Source organism: Triturus cristatus, chromosome 1_2 (genome assembly GCF_964204655.1).
Source record: "Triturus cristatus chromosome 1_2, aTriCri1.1, whole genome shotgun sequence".
NCBI classification, from domain to species: domain Eukaryota; kingdom Metazoa; phylum Chordata; class Amphibia; order Caudata; family Salamandridae; genus Triturus; species Triturus cristatus.
Genome location: NC_140580.1, coordinates 1,176,633,832 through 1,176,654,553, shown reverse-complemented (window position 1 = coordinate 1,176,654,553; position 20,722 = coordinate 1,176,633,832). Strand labels below are relative to the sequence as shown.

General features: G+C 47.4%; 1 protein-coding gene across 8 annotated transcripts in view; it reads right to left on the bottom strand.

Annotated features, from left to right (window-relative positions):
• The window catches only part of KYAT1 (kynurenine aminotransferase 1), a 412,259-nt gene that overhangs the window by 122,212 nt on the left and 269,325 nt on the right, over positions 1-20,722 (bottom strand). For all 8 annotated transcript variants that reach the window (XR_014965464.1, XM_085614045.1, XM_085614051.1 and 5 more), the window contains one exon: positions 7,146-7,266. Coding sequence is in view for 7 of the 8 variants with exons in the window: in XM_085614045.1 (XP_085470171.1) it covers positions 7,146-7,266 (121 nt within the window). In the remaining variant the exon portion in view is untranslated. The remainder of the gene's footprint in view (positions 1-7,145; positions 7,267-20,722) is intronic.

Sequence of the window (20,722 nt, the reverse complement as noted above, 5' to 3'; positions counted from 1 at the left end):
CTCTGCCTGCATACTGATCCAGTCTCTCATAATGTATCTCTGCCTGCATACTGATCCCATCTCCCATAATGCCTCTCTGCCTGCATACTGATCCAGTCTCCCATAATGCCTCTCTGCATACTGATCCCATCTCCCATAATGCATCTCTGCCTGCATACTGATCCAGTCTCTCATAATGTATCTCTGCCTGCATACTGATCACTTCTCCCATAATGCCCCTCTGCATACTGATCCCACCTCCCATAATGCATCTCTGCCTGCATACTGATCCCATCTCTCATAATGCATCTCCGGATACTGATCCCACCTTTGCTAATGCCTCACTGCATACTGATCCCATCTCCCATAATGCATCTCTGCCTGCATAATGATCCCTTCTCCCATAATGCCTCTCTGCATACTGATCCCACCTCCCATAATGCATCTCTGCCTGCATACTGATCCCATCTCCCATAATGCATCTCTGGATACTGATCCAGCCTCCCATAATGCATCTCTGCCTGCATACTGATCCTATCTCCCATATTGCCTCACTGCATTATAATCCAGTCTCCCATATGAATCCCTGCCTGCAAACTGATCCCATCTCCCATGATGCATCTCTATCTGCATACTGATCCCTTCTCCCATAATGCCTCGCTACATACTGATACCATCTCCCATAATGCATATCTGCCTCCATACTGATCACATCTCCCATAATGCATCTCTGCCTGCATACTGATCCCTTCTCCCATAATGCCTCGCTTCATACTGATCCCTTCTCCCATAATGCATCTCTGCCTGCATACTGATCCCATCTCCCATAATGACTCGCTGCATACTGATCCCTTCTCCCATAATGCATCTCTGCCTGCATACTGATCCCTTCTCGCATAATGCCTCACTGCATACTGATCCCATCTCCCACAATGCATCTCTGCCTGCATACTGATCACATCTCCCATGATGCATCTCTATCTGCATACTGATCACATCTCCGATAATGCATCTCTGCCTGCATACTGATCCCATCTCCCATAATGCATCTCTGCATACTGATCCCACCTTCCATAATGAATCTCTGCCTGCATACTGATCCAGTCTCCCATAATGCAACTCTGCCAGTATATAGATCATATCTCCCATAATGCCTCACTTCATACTGATCCCATCTCCCATAATGCCTCTCTGCATACTTATCCGACCTCCCATAATGCATCTCTGTTTGCATACTGATCCAGTCTCCCATGATGCATCCCTGCCAGCATAATTATCCTATCTCCCATAATGCCTTTCCGCATTCTGATCACATCTCCCATAATGCATCTCTGCCTGCATACTGATCTCATCTCCCATGATGCATCTCTGCCTGCACACTGATCCTATCTAATCTTCCATAATGCATCTCTGCATACTGATCCCTTCTCCTATAATGCTCCCATAATACATCACTGCCTGCATACTGATCCCATCTCCCATAATGCCTCTCTGCATACTGATCCCACCTCCCATAATGCATCTCTGTTTGCATACTGATCCAGTCTCCCATAATGCATCCCTGCCAGCATAATTATCCTATCTCCCATAATGCCTTGCTGCATACTGATCACATATCCCATAATGCATCTCTGCTTGCATACTGATCTCATCTCCCATAATGCATCTCTGCTTGCATACTGATCCTATCTAATCTCCCATAATGAATCACTGCATACTGATCCCTTCTCCTATAATGCTTGCTGCATACTGATCACATCTCCCACAATGCATTTGTGCTTGCATACTGCATAATGCATCCCTACTGGCATACTGATCCCATGTCCCATAATGCCTCTGTGCCAACTGATCCCTCCCATAATACCTCTCTCTTCCTGCACACTGATACCATCTCCCAAAATACATTGCTGCATCCTGATCCAGTCTCCCATAATGCATCTCTGCCTGCATACTGATCCGGTCTCCCATAATGCATCTCTGCCTGCATACTGATTCCATCTCCCGTAATGCCTCGCTACATACTGATCCCTTCTCCCATAATGCATCTCTGCCTGCATACTGATCACATCTCCCATAATGCATCTCTGCCTGCATACTGATCCCATCTCACGTAATTCCTCGCTGCATACTGATCCCACCTCCCATAATACATCTCTGCCTGCATACTGATCACATCTCCCAGAATGCATCTCCATCTGCATACTGATCCCATCTCCCATAATGCCTCGCTCTATACTGATCCCATCTCCCATAATGCATCTCTGCCTGCATACTGATCTCATCTCCCATAATGCCTCACTGCATACCGATCCCATCTCCCATAATGCATCTCTATCTGCATACTGATCACATCTCCCATAATGCATCCCTATCTGCATAATGATCCTATCTCCCATAATGCCTCACTGCATACTGATCCCTTCTCCCATAATGCATCTCTATCTGCATACTGATCACATCTCACGTAATGCATCTCTGCCTGCATACTGATCCAGTCTCCCATAATGCCTCTCTGCATACTGATCCCACCTCCCATAATGCATCTCTGCCTGCATACTGATCCAGTCTCCCATAATGCATCTCTGCCAGCATATTACTCCTATCGCCCATAATGCCTTGCTGCATACTGATCCCATCTCCCATAATGCATCTCTACCTGCATACTGATCACATCTCCCATAATGCATCTCTATCTGCATACTGATCACATCTCCCTTAATGCCTCTCTACATACTGATCCCATCTCCCATAATGCATCTCTGCCTGCATACTGATACCATCTCCCATAATGCATCTCTGCCTTCATACTGATCCTATCTAATCTCCCATAATGCATCTCTGCATACTGATCCCTTCTCCTATAATGCTCGCTGCACACTGATCACATCTCCCACAATGCATTTGTGCTTGCATACTGCATAATGCAACTCTGCCGGCATACTGATCCCATCTCCCATAATGCCTCTGTGCATACTGATCACATCTCCCACAATGTATTTGTGCTTGCATATTGCATAATGCATCTCTGCATACTGATCCCACCTCTGATAATGCATCTCTATCTGCATACTGATCCAGTCTCCCATAATGCATCTCTGCCTGCATACTGACCCCATCCCCCATAATGCATCTCTATCTGCATACTGATCCCATCTCCCATAATGCCTCGCTACATACTAATCCCATCTCCCATACTGCATCTCTGCCTGCATACTGATCACATCTCCCATAATGCATCTCTGCCTGCATACTGATCCCTTCTCCCATAATGCCTCGCTGCACACTGATCCCTTCTCCCATAATGCATCTCTGCCGGCATACTGATCCCATCTCCCATAATGACTCGCTGCATACTGATCCCTTCTCCCATAATGCATCTCTGCCTGCATACTGATTACATCTCCCATAATGCATCTCTGCCTGCATACTGATCCCTTCTCGCATAATGCCTCACTGCATACTGATCCCATCTCCCACAATGCATCTCTGCCTGCATACTGATCACATCTCCCATAATGCATCTCTGCCAGCATATTAATCCTATCGCCCATAATGCCTTGCTGCATACTGATCTCATCTCCCATAATGCATCTCTACCTGCATACTGATCACATCTCCCATAATGCATCTCTATCTGCATACTGATCACATCTCCCATAATGCATCTCTGCCGGCATACTGATCCCATCTCCCATAATGCCTCTGTGCATACTGATCACATCTCCCACAATGCATTTGTGCTTGCATATTGCATAATGCATCTCTGCATACTGATCCCATCTCTGATAATGCATCTCTATCTGCATACTGATCCAGTCTCCCATAATGCATCTCTGCCGGCATACTGATCCCTCCCATAATGCCTCTCTGCCTGCACACTGATCCCATCTCCCATAATACATCTCTGCACAGGGATCCAGTCTCCCATAATGCATCTCTGCCTGCATACTGATTCAATCTCCCAGAATTAATCTCTGCCGGCATACTGATCCCTTCTCCCATAATGCATTTCTGCATACTGAACCCATTTCCCATAATGTCATTCTGGCTGCATACTGAACATCTCCCACAATGCATCTGTGCTTTCATACTGCTTAATGCCTTGCTGTCTACTTGCTGATCCAGCCTCCCATACTGCCTCTCTGCCTCCATACCGATACCATCTCTCATAATGCCTCTCTGCATACTGATCCCTTCCATAATGCCTCTCTGCATACTGATCCATTCTCCCATAATGCCTCGCTTCCGCCATACCGATACCATCCCCAATCATTTCTCCCTGCATTCTGAACTAATCTCCCATAATACCATTCTATTGGTGTACTGCTCCTACCTCCCATAATGCATACTGATCCCATCTCCCATAATGCCTCTCTGCCTGCACACTGACTTTATCCACCAATATGTGATGCCGGTAGGTACCTATTGCGCCAATCTCCCACAATCAGGGTCGGACTGGCCCATAGGGCAGTCGGGCAGTCAGGCAGTGGTCCGACAGCTCAGTGTGTGGACTGGTTGTTGAGCAGTTTGTCGGCCTGCTTTAAGGTCTGTTGGGCTGGTTTTTACTATTGATTTCCCTGATATCACACAAACATTGCCTGCAGCAAACTAAATCCCATGCGTTCTCCCAACCTTGCAAAATACCCATACAGCGTGTCTTTACAAGCCCAAAACTGGCCTGATTTGCAAATGTGGGCCACTTATTTATCTATATGGTTCGCTAAATGAGGCCACTTTTATTTTGGCCCCTGGTCCAACTCTGCCCACAGTACATCCTTCTCATACTACTCCAACCCTCATAATGCCTCTCTGCGCACCTGCTGCCTCAATTTCCCACAATGCAGCTCTTTCTATATACTGCTCCAGTCCTCTCACTGCACATGCTACAATCCTCTCCCCACACATGCTACAATCCTCTCCCCACACATGCTACAGTCCTCTCCCTACAAATGCTACAGTCCTCTCCCTACACATGCTACAATCCTCTCCCCACACATGCTACAGTCTTCTCCCTACACATGCTACAGTCCTCACCCTACACATGCTACAATCCTCTCCCCACACATGCTACAGTCCTCTCCCTACACGTGGTACAGTCCTCTCCCTACACATGCTAAAGTCCTCTCCCCAGTCCCCACACATGCTACAGTCCTCTACCACACATCCTACAGTCCTCCCCCCACACATGCTACAGTCCTCTCCCCACACATGCTACAGTCCTCTCCCTACACATGCTACAATCCTCTCCCCACACATGCTACAGTCCTCTCCCTACACATGCTACAGTCTTCTCCCCACACATGCTATAATCCTCTCCCCATACATGCTACAGTCCTCTCCCTACATATGCTAAAGTCCTCTCCCCAGTCCCCACACATGCTACAGTCCTCTCCCCACACATGCTACAATCATCTCCCCACACATGCTACAGTCCTCTCCCTACACATGCTACAGTCCTCTCCCTACACATGCTACAATCCTCTCCCCACACATGCTAGTCCTCTCCCTACACATGCTACAGTCCTCTCCCCACACATGCTACAATCCTCTCCCCACACATGCTACAGTCCTCTCCCTACACATGCTAAAGTCCTCTCCGCACACGCTACAGTCCTCTCCCCACACATGCTACAGTCCTCTGCCCCACACATGCTACAATCCTCTCCCCACACATGCTACAGTCCTCTCCCCACACATGCTACAGTCCTCTCCCCACACATGCTACAGTCCTCTCCCCACACATGCTACAATCCTCTGCCCACACATGCTACAATCCTCTGCCGACACATGCTACAATCCTCTCCCCACCCATGCTACAGTCCTCTCCCTACACATGCTACAGTCCTCTCCGCACATGCTACAGTCCTCTCCCCACACCCACACATGCTAGTCCTCTCCCCACACCCACACATGCTACAGTCCTCTCCCCACACATGCTACAGTCCTCTCCCTACACCTGCGAAAGTCCTCTCCCCACACATGCTACAATCCTCTGCCCACACATGCTACAATCCTCTCCCCACACATGCTACAGTCCTCTCCCTACACATGCTACAGTCCTCTCCCACACACGCTACAGTCCTCTCCCCACACATGCTACAGTCCTCTCCCCACACCCACACATGCTACAGTCCTCTCCACACACATGCTACAGTCCTCTCCACACACATGCTACAGTCCTCTCCCACACATGCTGCAGTCCTCTCCCCACACATGCTACAGTCCTCTGCCCACACATGCTACAGTCCTCTCCCCACACATGCTACAGTCCTCTCCCCACACATGCTACAGTCCTCTGCCCACACCTGCTAGTCCTCTCCCCACACATGCTACAGTCCTCTCCCCACACATGCTACAGTCCTCTCCCCACACATGCTACAGTCCTCTCCCCACACATGCTATAGTCCTCTCCCACACATGCTAGTCCTCTCCCCACACGTGCTACAGTCCTCTCCCCACACATGCTACAGTCCTCTCCCACACATGCTACAGTCCTCTACCACACATCCTACAGTCCTCTCCCCACACATGCAACAGTCCTCTCCTCACACATGCTACAGTCCTCTCCCCACACATGCTACTGTCCTCTCTCCACACATGCTATAGTCCTCTCCCCACACATGCTACAGTCCTCTCCCCACACATGCTATAGTCCTCTCCCACACATGCTACAGTCCTCTCCCCACACATGCTACAGTCCTCCCCCACACATGCTACAGTCCTCTACCACACATCCTACAGTCCTCTCCCCACACATGCTACAGTCCTCTCCTCACACATGCTACAGTCCTCTCCTCACACATCCTACAGTCCTCTCCCCACACATGCTACAGTCCTCTCCTCACACATGCTACAGTCCTCTCCTCACACATGCTACAGTCCTCCTCCCACACATGCTACAGTCCTCTCCTCACACATTCTACAGTCCTCTCCCCACACATGCTACAGTCCTCTCCCACACATGCTACAGTCCTCTCCCCACACACTGCTCCATTCCACCATACATCTCTACTTACACACTTTTGACACCTCACATCTGATACCTTTATCACACTGCTTCAGCCTCTCAGAATGCCTCTTCGGGGTCCCTTCATTGGGCGGTATTAGCACACATGCACCTAGGTGTCCCTCGTGCCAACCCAGTGCCTAACCCTGTGCCCACTCACCGATCCGAATGTGCGTTCTCCCATCATAGACCAGCCATTCGTACACCTCGTCACTGAAGCAGAGAACATTGTGCTTCGTACACAGATCTGCGATCATCTGCAGCTCTTTCCTGGCAAACACCTACAAGGAAGGAAAGGGGTAGATGTGAGGGGGCTACTGACGGAAGGGATAGGAGCGAGAGGGCTGCTGAGGGAAGGGCGTAGAGTGTCGTAGAGTAGAGTGCCGTTGAGTGGAGTGGAGTGGCGAAGAGAGGAGTTGAGTGTTGCAGAGGTTAGATGGCTGCTGAGGGAAAGGGTAGAGGTGAGAGGGCAACTGAGGGAAGGGGTAGAGGTGAGAGGGCTGCTGAGGGAAGGGATAGAGATGACCGAGCTGCTGAGGGAAGGGGTAGTGGTGAGAGTTCTGCTGAGGGAAAGAGTAGAGGTGAGAGGGCTGCTGATGGAAGGGGTAGAGGTGAAGGGACTGCTGAGGGAAGGGGTAGAGGTTAGCGGGCTGCTGAGGGAAGGGGTAGAGGTTAGCGGGCTGCTGAGGGAAGGGGTAGAGGTGAGAGGGCTGCTGATGGAAGGGCTAGAGGTGAGACGGTTGCTGATGAACGAGTAGAGGTGAGAGGGCTGCTGAGGGAAGGGATTAAAGTGAGAGGGAAGGGATAGAGGTGACAGCTACTGAGGAAGGGGTAGGTGAAGGGGCTGCTGAGGGAAGGGGTAGAGGTTAGGGGGCTGCTGAGGGAAGGGGTAGAGGCGAGAGGGCTGATGAGGGAAGGAATAGAGGTGAGAGGGCTGCTGAGGGAAGGGGTAGTGGTGGAGGGCTGGTGAGGGAAGGAAGAGGGGTGAGAGGGCTGCTGAAGGAAAGGACTGAGGTGAGAGGGCTGCTGAGGGAATAGGTAGAGGTTAGAGGGTTGCTGAGGGAAGGGATCGAGGTGAGAGAGCTGCTGAGGGAAGGGGTAGAGGTTAGAGGGCTTCTGAGAGAAGGGGTAATGTGAGAAGGAAGGGGTAGAGGTGAGAGGGCTGCTGAGAGAAGGGTTAGCGGTGAGGGGGCAGTTGAGGAAAGTGGTGGAGGTGAGGGGGCTTCTGTGGGAAGGGATAGGGGTGCGAGGGCTGCTGAGGGAAGGAAGTAGTGTCGTAGAGTGAAGGGATAGGGGAGAGAGGGCTGTTGAGGGAAGGGATAGAGGTGAGTGGGCTTCTTAGGGAAGGGGTAGAGGTTAGTGGAATGGCAGAGAGTGGAGTGGCAGAGAGTGAAGTGGCATAGAGTAGAGTGGCAGAAAGTGGAGAGTAGTAAATTGTTGTAGAGTGGAGTGGCATAGAGTGGAGTGGTGTAGAGTGCCAGAGTGGAGTACAGTGTCTTAAGATTGTTTTGGAGTGTTGTAGTGTGGAGCAGAGTGATGTAGTGTGGAGTGTCATAGAGTGGAGTAAAGTGGTGTGGAGTGGCATAGAGTAGAGCATAGTGTAGATTTGAGTATCATAGAGTGGAGTGCCAGAGTGGAGAAGTGGCATAGAGTGGAGTGGCATAGAGTGGAGTGGCGTATAGTGGCGTGGCGTACAGTGGAGTGAAGTAGAGTGCCATAGAGTTGAGTGGTGAAGAGGGGAGTAGAGGTGAGAGGGCTGTTGAAGGAAGGGTTGGAGGTGATGGGGCTGCTGTGCAAAGAGATAGAAATGAGAGAGCTGCTGAGGGAAGGAAGAAGTGCCGTAGAAAGCAATAGCATAGCGTGTAGTGGCAGAGAGTAGAGTGGTAGTAAGTGGAGAGCAGTAGATTGTTGTAGAATGGAGTGCCATAAAGAGGCTGAGAGTGAAGTGGCATAGATTGGAGTGGCATGGAATGTCTCAGAGTGGAGTGGAGTTGAGTAGAGTGTTGTGGAGTAGAGTGGAGTGGCATAGAGTGGAGCGACATGGTGTAGAGGGGAGTGCCATAGAGTGAAGAAGAGCGTACCAGAGTGGAGTGGCATAAAGTGAAGTGGCATAGAGTGGAGTAGAGTGTCAGAGTGGATTGGCATAGAATGTCGAAGAGCAGAGTGGCATAGAGTGAAGTAGTATCAGAGTAGAGTGGCTAAAAGTGTAGTAGTGAGTGGAGTGGCGTAGAGTTTCGCAGAGTGGAGTGGCATCGAGGAGTGTGGAGTGGTGCAGTGTTGTAGAGTGGAGTTGCGTAGACTTTCGCTGAGTGAAGTGCATAGAGTGGAATTAGAGTAGTGTCAGAGTGAAGTAGCATAGAGTGGGGTAGAGTGGAGTAGTGTTGCAGAATAGAGTGGAGTAGAGTTTCACAGAGTTGAATGGCGTAGAGTGGAGTGGCATAGAATGAGTAGCATTTCCAATGAAGCCGTTCCTCTATGCTATCAAACGATCACCCAAAATCGTATAGGCAAAAAAGGAGGTGGCCTAGCTTTTGTGTTCAGACAAACGTTACATATCACTAAAGTTGACAACGTCTCCATAAAACATTGTGAGGCCCTTTTCACTAGATGCAATCCTATATCGTCTTCCTCCTGTAACTCCCTGCTCCTTTACAGACCTCTGCCTAGCAAGGCAACCTTCCCAGACGCACTTCTAGACATGGTTTCAAACCTGATAGGACTACACTCCAACCAATGCGTTTTGGGTGACCTCAACATTTGGTTTGACAAACCACATATGCCCCATCTGAAACAAATCATCGCTGGCCTAGAAACACTGAATCTGTATCAGGTCGTCCATGATCCCACACACATCGCTGGACACATCCTAGATGTCATTTTTGCTAATACAGAACTAGTTACCTTTCAAACAATGACTCCAGTCACATGGTCAGAGCACCATTTGCTTGTCTTTCAACATAAAACAACACTAAGCGACGCACCTAAAACCACCTTACGTGCATCCACGTATCGGCAGTGGAACAAACTCAATTTGGAACACTTAGAAACACAACTAACATCCCGTACAGATCTACAAACAATAAATTCTGTTAAAAAACGATATGAGTGGCTACAGGAAGCTTTTGATATCCTGATACCACTCAAAACCGCACAACATAACAAAAGAAAACACGCACCTTGGAGAAATACGGAGACAAATGGGATAAAACAACAATTTAGAAAGCTGCAACGTGCCTGGCTCAAAACAAACGCCAAACAAGGCAACCTTGGCCTACAGAAAATTAACAGATTTTACAAAACGGCTATCAAGAAAGCGAAGAAAAAATATTATTCAGACAGAATTCAAAATGCTAAATGTGCAAATGAATTCTATAAAATTCTCAATTAATTTAGTAAACCAAATTACCTAGAAACAGCTCATCCCGTTAGGGGCAAACTGGCAAATCATTACGAGGACAAAGCAGACACGTTGGACTCATACATAAAACAGAGACAAAGCATGAGCACTAACCCTTGTACAAAATAACAATCCAAGAATACTCTATCCGAGCCTCTTCGTTCCTTCCGACACATCTCACACAATGAATTTATGGATCTGGTCAAAGCAAGCAGGCCTGCCGGCAGCCCGTCTGACCCGTGTCCACCGTAAACTTTCAAGACAATTCTTCTAACAACCTCTGCTGCCACTCCTGTGAGGAGAATCATCAACAACTCCTTAACTACTGGAATATTCCAGAAGGACTCAAAATGTCATACATATGCCCTTTACTGAGGAAAACAAACTTAGACCCGCTGAACCCTGACAACTACAGACCCATTACTAATGGACATTTCCTGGGCAATCTGATCAAAAGAGCAGCTTTTGCCCAGATGTCTCAATTCATTGAATAGAGAATGACATACTTTCAGATTTCCAAACCGGATTCCGTCCCTGGAAGAGGCACAGAATCTGCCCTCCTTGCCATCTGGTATGACCTGAAGAGCGCATTTGACTGCAAGGAGGTTGCTGCGCTACTTCTCTTGGACCTCTCGGCCGCCATTGACACGGTTGACCATGACACTCTGATACAAAGACTTCAGGAAGTTGGTATAGAGCGGACTGGTCTAGACTGGATCACCTCCTATCTTTGCAACGGAACTAATGTCATCCATACCCCACCTTTCTCGTCTAAACCGTACTCCACAAAAGCAGGGGTCCCTCAAGACTCTATCATCTCACCCATGCTTTTGAACATCCACATGAAGTCATTACCGGCGCTGATCAATCAATTTCACCTCACGTGCTATAACTATGCAGATGACACGCAAATACTCCTTAAACTGGAATGCCCCAATATTGGAAAGTCACCAATTTATTTGCAGCTGTCTAAGAGCAATGGATCAATGGATGAAGTGGAGCCATCTCAAATCGAATGCTTCCAAAATGGAAATACTCACGTGTGGCGATTGGAAAAATTATGACCCGCTCGCCGTGTGACCTGATGATCTGGGAACACCGCCTTCAATATCGAAGGAAGTAAGAAACCTCCGAATGACCATGGACTCCAAGCTATCGATGAATGCCCAAGTGGACAAACTAGCAAGATCAAGCATTGAACCCATAAAAACTCTGCAACGAATCTTGCCCCATTTGGGATTTCCACACAAGGTCCAGGCTGCCATCTCCCTTGTTTTGTCCAAACTCAATTACACCAATAGCCTTGACCACGTATCACCTTTAAAGACTATGAAAAGGCTACAACGGATCCAGAACTCGGCTGCCAGACTACTCTTGCATATCATACCGCGAGACAACATCTCCCCTGCCTTGAAAGCCCTGCATTGGTTACCGGTTGCCAGAAGATCCACTTTCAAGCTGCTTTGTATCACCCACAAAGCGATACATGGAACGGGACCGCTCTTCATCGGGAATAAAATCAACAAACCCATTCAACAAAGGAACTGCCACTCTAGAGTGGACCTCGCCTCAAAATCCCAACGTACAAAAAAAACCATGGGTGGCACATCCTTCTCTGTTCAAGCATCAAAACTATGGAACTCTTTACCCCCCAACATAAGATCCACAGATAACCACCTTATCTTCAGAAAACTACTCAAGAGTTTGCTCTTCCCCACATAACCACCATACTCACATATAAATGTACAGCATATCCTTCTGTATATAAGCATGTATTTGTACTATAGCTCTGTACCTATATATGTGTATTGCTTTGTATAAACGTGTAGAATACATGTTTAAAAAATATATATTATATATAGACATTCATTAGTTCTGCTTGATAACTGTACATATTACTGATAGTTACATTATTCTATGTTTTAACATGTATATGTGACATCATAAATAACGACATCTTTTTATCATAACTATTTTCTACACTTGCTTCACCATCTACAAAACAAATATCCATATATATAAAACTAAATAAAACTAATTTGAAGTACAAGAAGACTTGAAAGCCGGAGTTTATTTAATGTATCTTTGATCTACATATACTACCTTCCTTTATGCACCTATAGACCTTCCATCTACTTATGGATCTATATCTCTATTACTTTTGGATCTATATATTTATCACTTTTCCTTAGTTATTACTTTTCTTCCCATTCAGCCTATCCAATGCACTATCCTATTTTTCACTCTATACCGCTCTCAATATATCCTCCAGCTCAACCCTCTGACTCATCTCAAACCTCTTTCTACTACTCTTTCCAATGCACTACCCTATTTCCCACCCTATACCTCTCTCAATATATCCGTTACCGCCACTCTCTCATTCATCCCAAACCCCATACCACTACTATGATCCCCAAAATAACCATTTCGAGACTCTTCCCTATTCCACCCCTCCTTGCATCATCTCATACCTGTTTTTACAATTCAAATCCTCAAAAACAAGCCTTTCTAAACCCTCCCTGTGACTCTTCCCCCTCCACCTCCCTTTTACTCATCTCAAGCCTCCTCCTACTGCTATGAGCTCCCCCAAAAAATCTAAATCCATCCCTCTAATCCCTCCACTATCCTTTTCAATCGAAATAACTGACTAACATTTTTTTTTATATAACAAACTTTGTGCCATAATTCAGAGGACATTCCAGTATAACAAAGATTCCTGGCATTTTCGTTTTAGGTATAGCATTGACCTATCTTTCTCCACAAGTAAGTATATACATCCTTCAATCCCCGTATCTATGATATACACAGCATGGGAATTACAATGTAATAAATGCAATATGTAGAATCATACTTATGAATAATTAACATCTTCAATGTACCTTGGCATGTAGTTATACTTATATTCCTTAAACTAAGTTACTTACCCCCTCCCTTCCCCTCCCACCCTTCCTGGCCTGCCCGTGTGTCTCCATTTATTCCGTATCATATCCTTGAAAAATCTTGGATTCCAACCTATATCTCTGTTGTACCATGGGCCTTCCCTCATAGTTTACCCTAATTGTCGCCAGCTTCATGGTAAGTGTCAGCCGGAATCAGGAGAGTGGATCAAGAAATGTAAGTGGGATATCCAACTGTGTGAGGTCTTCTAACATGATGTCCCAGTCCATGGAGATGGGACGTTTTCTCAACCCCCTCGCCTCCTCTCGTCTAAGTGCCGCGCTTTCCGCGCTGCCTCATCGGAGTACCTCCTCCTTCCATAAATGTAGTGGGGGGCTCCTCGGGGATTTCCACCTCAATTGCTCTAATCGCTAATATAAGTGCTAGATCTGGGAAACGCACTTGAACCTTCTGGGCTTTGGTGTGCTTGCGTAGACCCAATAGACCCTCCAAAATGTTGTCTGTCAGTGTGAGATGCGTGATTTCTCCCAGCAAATTACGAACGTGTCCCCAGTATTCCCTAAGGTGTGGGCAAGCCCATAACATGTGAACAAATCCAGCCTCCTCCTCCCTACACCTCGGGCAGTAGCTCTGGGCCTCCGAGAGCATCCAGTGTATCCGTTTCGGGGTCAAATACGCTCTATGGAGAACCATGTACTGTATAAAATTGAGCCTGGCTTTGCGGGAGACCCGCTTGGGGTGCTCCAAAATGCTTTCCCATGCCCTGTCCGTGATTACCGTGTCTGTAGTTCCTGCCCATTTTTCACGGAGGTCCGCAAGATGGAAGCCTGTGTTCGGATGCCGGTATATAGCCACTTCACTAGGTGGCCACCCCTCCCCATATAATAAAGAAGATGCACCAGGTCATGTTGTGGAGGCTTGTTACGCTGGGGTGCCCATGTCGTCTTGATGTAATGCGCTGTCATTGCATGTAACAAGTAAAGTCGGTTAGGAGCCCCAGTGTTCCTCACGAATGTATCATGATCCAGGAGTATACCATCCCCAAAGAATGAACCTACCTCCGCTACTCCCGCATCTATCCAATCCTGTATCTTAGGCATTGTAATTCTACCACCCATGACTGACAGCCCTAGCAGTGGGACATTAGGTGCGTAAGGAATCGTGCTCGACGTATATTGTAGTGCCTTTTTCCAACATTGCAGAGCTGCTTTCAACAGCGGTGGGCCGTCGGAGGGTGGTTTCGCACTTGGGAGCAGCAAACTATGTAGTGTACCCTTCTCTAGATCTTGTGCATTAAAGTTTATTTCTTGTAGGTTCCGGCCTGCCGTCCAGAAAGACAGCCATTGTAATTGGACGGCATAATAATATGCCTGGAAATCAGGGACACCCAGCCCTCCTTGGGCAACTGCAGTTTCTTGAGACTTAGTCTGCGTCGGCCTCCTCCCCAAATGAGTTCCAATAAGAGTGTGTCTAAAGTGCGAAATGTGGCCTGGGGCACCATCAGGGGCAGATTGACAAAGAGGTACAATCACCTGGGTAGCATCACCATCTTGGAGATGGCTATCCTTCCCATCACAGACAGCGGCAGGGAGGTCCAGAAGGAAATGCTAGGACGTAGTGAGGCTATGGCCTTCATTAAATTACCTTCCAGTTGTTCTAAAGGAGCTCTGTATACGTTAATACCTAAGTACTTAAAAGTATCCAATGCCACCGGGATCTGGTAGGTGCCGCATCGGAGCATATCTGGACGTAGACCTTCTTGGAAGTAAAAGGCATGAGACGTTCCTGCATTAATCGCTAGCCCCGATATAGTCTCGAAGGCGGAGAAGACTACAGGAAGTGGACTCGCCTCATTATCTAGGTTGCGCAAATATATGAGAATATCGTCTGCATATATTGAGACAAGGTGGGTATTATCCTGTATGGGAATTCCTAAAACTCCAGACGACCGCCTCAAAGCTATGGGCAGCGGTTCCAGCGCAAGCACAAACAGGAGAGGGGAAAGTGGGCACCCTTGCCGGTACCTCTGTGAACTGCGCATTCTGGGGATATATACCGTCCCGTGCGTGCCCTTGCAGTAGGTTCAGCATACAGTAGGCGTATCCACTTCAGAAAATCGTGGGGGTACCAAAATGCAACAGGGCCGCAAACATGTACTACCACGTCAAACGCCTGACGTAAATCCAACGCCAGACATCCCGCCTTGTCATATTCACTGGGAACAGCCCTCATGATATTGTGTAATCTCCTAATATTGAGTGAAGTGCTACGTGCGGGAAGAAACGCACATTGGTCGCTGTGTATAAGAGTGGGAAGAGCGGGGATCAAGCGATTGGCTAAGGCTTTACTAAGAATTTTGTATTCGGTAGCCAGTAACGACAGTGGTCTATAATTGGACATCTCAGTGTTATCTCTTCCGGGCTTGGGGAGTGACACCACCATAGTTTGCATCGTGGATTGCAGTAATCTACCAGTTTCCCAAGCCGTTTTATATAATTCCTCCAGTTTAGGCGTTAAAACCTCTGAGTATGTCGCATAAAATTCAACGGGTAGGCCGTCTAGGACCGGGAATTTATTGCAGTTAAGGCCTTTGATCGCTACTTTAATTTCATGTTGTGTAATGGGGCCTAAAAGGCTCTTTCGCATGGTTGCCGCGATCTTGGGAATCTGTAATCCATCAAAGAAAGCATCTATTAGGCCATCTTCTATAGATGTTGGTGCCGCATACAAAGTACTCAGGTGATTGCAAAATGCTTTGTTAATTTCTATTTGAGTATGAATCAGCCCCTTCTGTGGTGAACGGATACAGGTGATCACAGGCGTTTCTAGGTTGTTCTTTAGTAGTCTTGCTAGTAACGTTTCTGACTTGTCGGCGTCAGTGTGTTTCAGTTGTGTATGTGCCCGGCAATCCATGAGTCCTGGAGAGATGCCCTTTTGTCCACCTCAGCCACTGCGGCCGGCTCCAGCTCTGTCATTAGTGATTCTATATTTACAAGTCTTTTGTGTGTTTCTTGGCGCCCCCCTACAGTAGCACTAATTGCCGAGCCTCGAACCACTACTTTGAACGCATCCCAGTCTATGAGGTTGGAGGATGCTGTATTCCAGTTGTCTGTGAAGTAATTATTAATGGTATCTAATAATGTGGTCCGAAAGGGGGCATCCTCTAGGAGTTGGGGCCATAGCCTCCAAGTCGGCACAGGGTTCGGAACCCTGCCCCATGTTAAAGCCACTTCTAGGGGGTTGTGATCTGAAAAAGTTTTGGTTAGATATGTAGATTTATGTATTTGTGTAGCTATTGTGTGGGAGCACAGAAATCTATCAAGCCTGGTATGAAGTTGATGGACTGGGGAGTAAAAAGAATATTCCTTGTGTGTAGGATCTAGCTTGCGCCATGTATCTATGAGACCCCAGTCCTGCATCCAAGTGTTCAAGAATTCAGCCTGCTTGTGTGCAGAAATAACTGACTAATATATTCACCACTCAAATTACTTTAATATTTTTTACTATACTAATTCACCACTAATCCTTTATGGGTTCTGGAGTAGCGTACTACTCACCAAAAAAGCGCTTCAACACCTCATCACGGGTAGCAAGCGCTATACAAATGCAAAACTTTTTACCTTCTACTACCTTTTCGCAATCCTTCTCAATCCAAATAATTGACTAACATGTCCACCACTCAAATTACTTTCATATTTCACTATACTAATTTACCACTAACACTATACGGGTTCCAGAGTAGCATGCTACTCGCTGAAAAAAAGCACTTCAACCCCCCATCAGGGGTAGCAAGCGCTATATAAATCCAAACTCTTTCCCCTCTCTATCCCTCCACTATCATTCTCAATCCAAATAACTAACTAACATATCCACCACTCAAATTACTTCCCTATTTTCACTAAACTAATCCATCTCTAATCCTTTCTGGGTTCCGAAGTAGCGTGCTACTCGCCAAAAAGCACTTTGATGCCTCGTCTGGGGTTGTAAGCGCTATATAAATGCAATTAGAATACATTTACAATACAATACAATATGAGTTGCAAAGAGTTTCAAAGCGGAGAAGAGTAGAGCAGAGAGGGGTGGAAATGTGTAGAGCTGAGGAGCATAAAGTCGAGTTTTGTAAAGTGGAGTGTCGTAAAGCAAAGTAGAGTGTCATACTGCGGCATAGAGTGGAGAAAAGTGGTGTGGCATAGAGTGTAAAAGAATGTCAGAGGGGGTACAGTGTCGTAGAGAATAGTAGAGTGTTGTGGGGTGTCGTAGAGTGAATTCTTGTAAAGTGGAATGTTGTAGATTGAAGCAGCATAGAGCGTCAGAGTGGAGTGGCTTAGAGTGCTGTTAAGTGGCATGCCGTACAGTGGAGTGGCGTACAGTGGAGTAGAGTGTCAAAGTGGAGTACAATTTTGTGCAGCAGAGTGCCCTAAAGATGCATAGAGTGGAGTAGCATAGAGTGGAGTGGAGTAGTGTCTCGCAGAGTGAAGTGGTGTAGAGTGGCGCAGTGTAGAGTTTCATAGAGTGAAGTGTTGCAAGTGGAGTGGTGTTGTGGAGCTGAGTAGAATGTTGTGGAGTTTAGTAGAGTGGAGTGGAGTGGCATGGTGTAGAGTGGAGTGGCGTAGAGTGCAGAAGAGCATACAAGAGTGGAGTGGCGTAGAGTGAAGTGGCATAGAGTGGCATAGACTATCAACGAGTGGAGTGGCATGAAGTGGAGTAGTGGCAGAGTGGAGTGGCATAGCATGCACTGTTGTAGAGTATTGTGGTGTAGCACAGAGTAGATTGTTGTAGAGTAGACTATCACAGAGTGGAGTGGTGTAGAGTGGAGTGGCGAAGAGTGGTGTGGAGTGGATTATAGTGGTGTACAGTGTTGTCGAGTGGAGTGGCGTAGAATATCGATGAGTGGAGTGGCGTAGCGGTTGATGAGTGAAGTGACAGAGTTGAGTGACGTAGAGTGCAGCGGCATAGAGTGGAGTAGAGTGTTGCAGAGTGGAATGGCATGGAGTGGAAAGGCATAGAGTGGCATAGAATGAGTAGCATAAAGTTGAGTGGAGTATAGTTGTGGAGTGGCGTAGGTTAGAGTGGCGTAGAGTGGAGTGGAGTAGAATGGAGTGCAGTAGAATGGAGTGGAGTTGAGCAGTGTACAGTTGAGCGGTATAGAGTGGAGTGTTGTAAAGTAGTGTTGTACAGCCGAGTAGAGTGTCATATACTGACAGACAGTGGGTAAAATGGTGTGAAGTAGAGTGGAGTGGCAGAGTGTAATAGACTGGAGTGTCGTAGAATGTCGGAGGGGAGAGTGTAGTAGAGTGTTGTGGAGTGGCGTACAGTGGATTGTTGTACAGTGGGATGTCGTAGAGTGGAGCAGCATGGAGAGTCATAGAGTGGAGTGGCACAGACTGTTGTAAAGTGGAGTGTCGTAGAATCAAGTGGTGTACAGTGGAGTGGTATAGAGTAGAGTAGAGTGTCTTAGAGTAGAGAACAGTTGTGTGGTGTAGAGTGTTGTAGAGCTGAGTGTCAGAGTGGAGTGGTGTATAGTCTCAAAGAGTGGAGTAAGTGGTGTAGAGTGGAGTTATGTTATGTTATTTGGATTTGTAAAACGCACAGGTACTCCTGGGAGTGTCCCGGCGCGAGCCTGGGGGAGGGCAGGTGGGCACGGAAGAGAGAAGCTCAGTTAATCAAAAAGGTAAGTCTTCAATTATTTTTTTTAATAGGCAGAAGTCTTGAATACTGCGGAGGTACAGGGGAAGTGAATTCCAGGCCGTGGTAGCTCTAACAGCAAGTGAGCTGCTCCCCATTCTAGTGAGCCTAAAGTGAGGGATATGGGCCAAGAACTGAGACTATGAACGAAGATATCTGGCAGGGGCATAGAACAGAAACCTCTTCCGCAGATAGATGGGGCTTAGAGCGTGCAAAGCACGATGGACCAGGGTCAAGGCTTTAAACTTGACTCGATTGGCCACAGGCAGCCAATGGAGTAGATGCAAATGCTAGCGAACACTGCTTCTCATCGGGATGTTAAAGACAAGTCTTGCAGCAGCATTCTGGACAACCTGTAGTTTGGGAAGGAGATAGCTCTGCAAACCGGTGTACAGTTCATCTGCGTAATCGAGCCGAGAGAGTATTAGGGCCCGCATCACTGTCTCCTTGGCTGCTCTGAGAAGAAGAGGGGGGACTCTCCTGAGGGTTTTTAGCATCCCAAAGCAGTTCCCTGCTAACTTCTTGATCTGGGTGGAAAAGAAAAGGTTCTCCTCGAACCAGACTCCCACATTTTTTGCAGGTTGCCCCGTTGAGGTTGGCAGGGGAAAATCAGCTGGCCAAAGAGTTTCTCTGAACAGAGGGGGAAAGGTCCCAAAGAGGAGAATTTCAGACTTATGCTAATTGCATTTAAGCTGTGCTGAGGAAAGCCATTTGAAGACTGCTTCCAAGCAATTTTTGGCCAAAGACGTGGAGCACTCTGTTTTTCCCCAGGTGAACAGAAGCTGTGTATCGTCAGCGTATGCTATAATTTTTGCTCCCAGCTCTTCAGTCAAGTAAATCAAGGGGGTACCATAAAGATTAAATAGAAGGGGGTACCCCGGTAGCCACCTCCTGCAGTAGGGAGGACAACTGGGGGGGCCAAACTTGTTGAGTGCACCCTTCCAAAAAGCATTTGAACCTGCTAGACTGGAGGCAAGGCTGAGCTTGAAGCCGAAGGCGGACGTTATGGCTATATGAACGAAGGGCAGTATGGTCCAACGGAGAATGGGCAGCGTGGCTGGCCGCTTCCGGGACGCTGACTGGCTTGCCTTCGGCGCACCAGCGGCACGTCTGAGCAGGGACATGTTTATAAGCAAGCCACCTAAACAACTAGAGCATACACTGTAAAACATGGCATCTCCAGTTATCCACCCCGGAAGGCAGCAGGAAGGGAAATGGAGGTCGAATTTCTCCTAAAGTGCGGAGTGCAGGTAGGTGCGAGCAGCAGCAGCACAAATATAAATTCAAGTGACAATTTCAATGATCAAAGTTAAAATAAGGAATATGCTACTTACCAGTATGCATCTGTTCTTGGCATGTAGAGCTGCAGAGTTGTACACTTAGCATAGGTCGCCATCTGGTGTTGGGCCCGGATGTTTGCAGTTTGTTTTTCTTCTTGGACCGTCTTTGGAAGTCACGAGTTTGGTGACTCCTCCTTCGGTCCGTACTGCGCATGGGCTTCGGCTCCATCCTCAGATTGTTTTTCGCCAACAGGGAAATGATGGAGCGTAGTAATAACAGTGAGAAACCCATGTGTGTTGTATCTAAATAAGATGGACTGGAACGGATACAGGTAGCCGGGGAGGCGGGTGGGCGTGTACAACTCTGCAGCTCTACATGCCAAGAACAGATGCATACTGGTAAGTAGCATATTCCGTTCGAGGCATATGAGCTGCAGATTGTACACTTAGCATAGATTATATAGCAGTACCCAACCT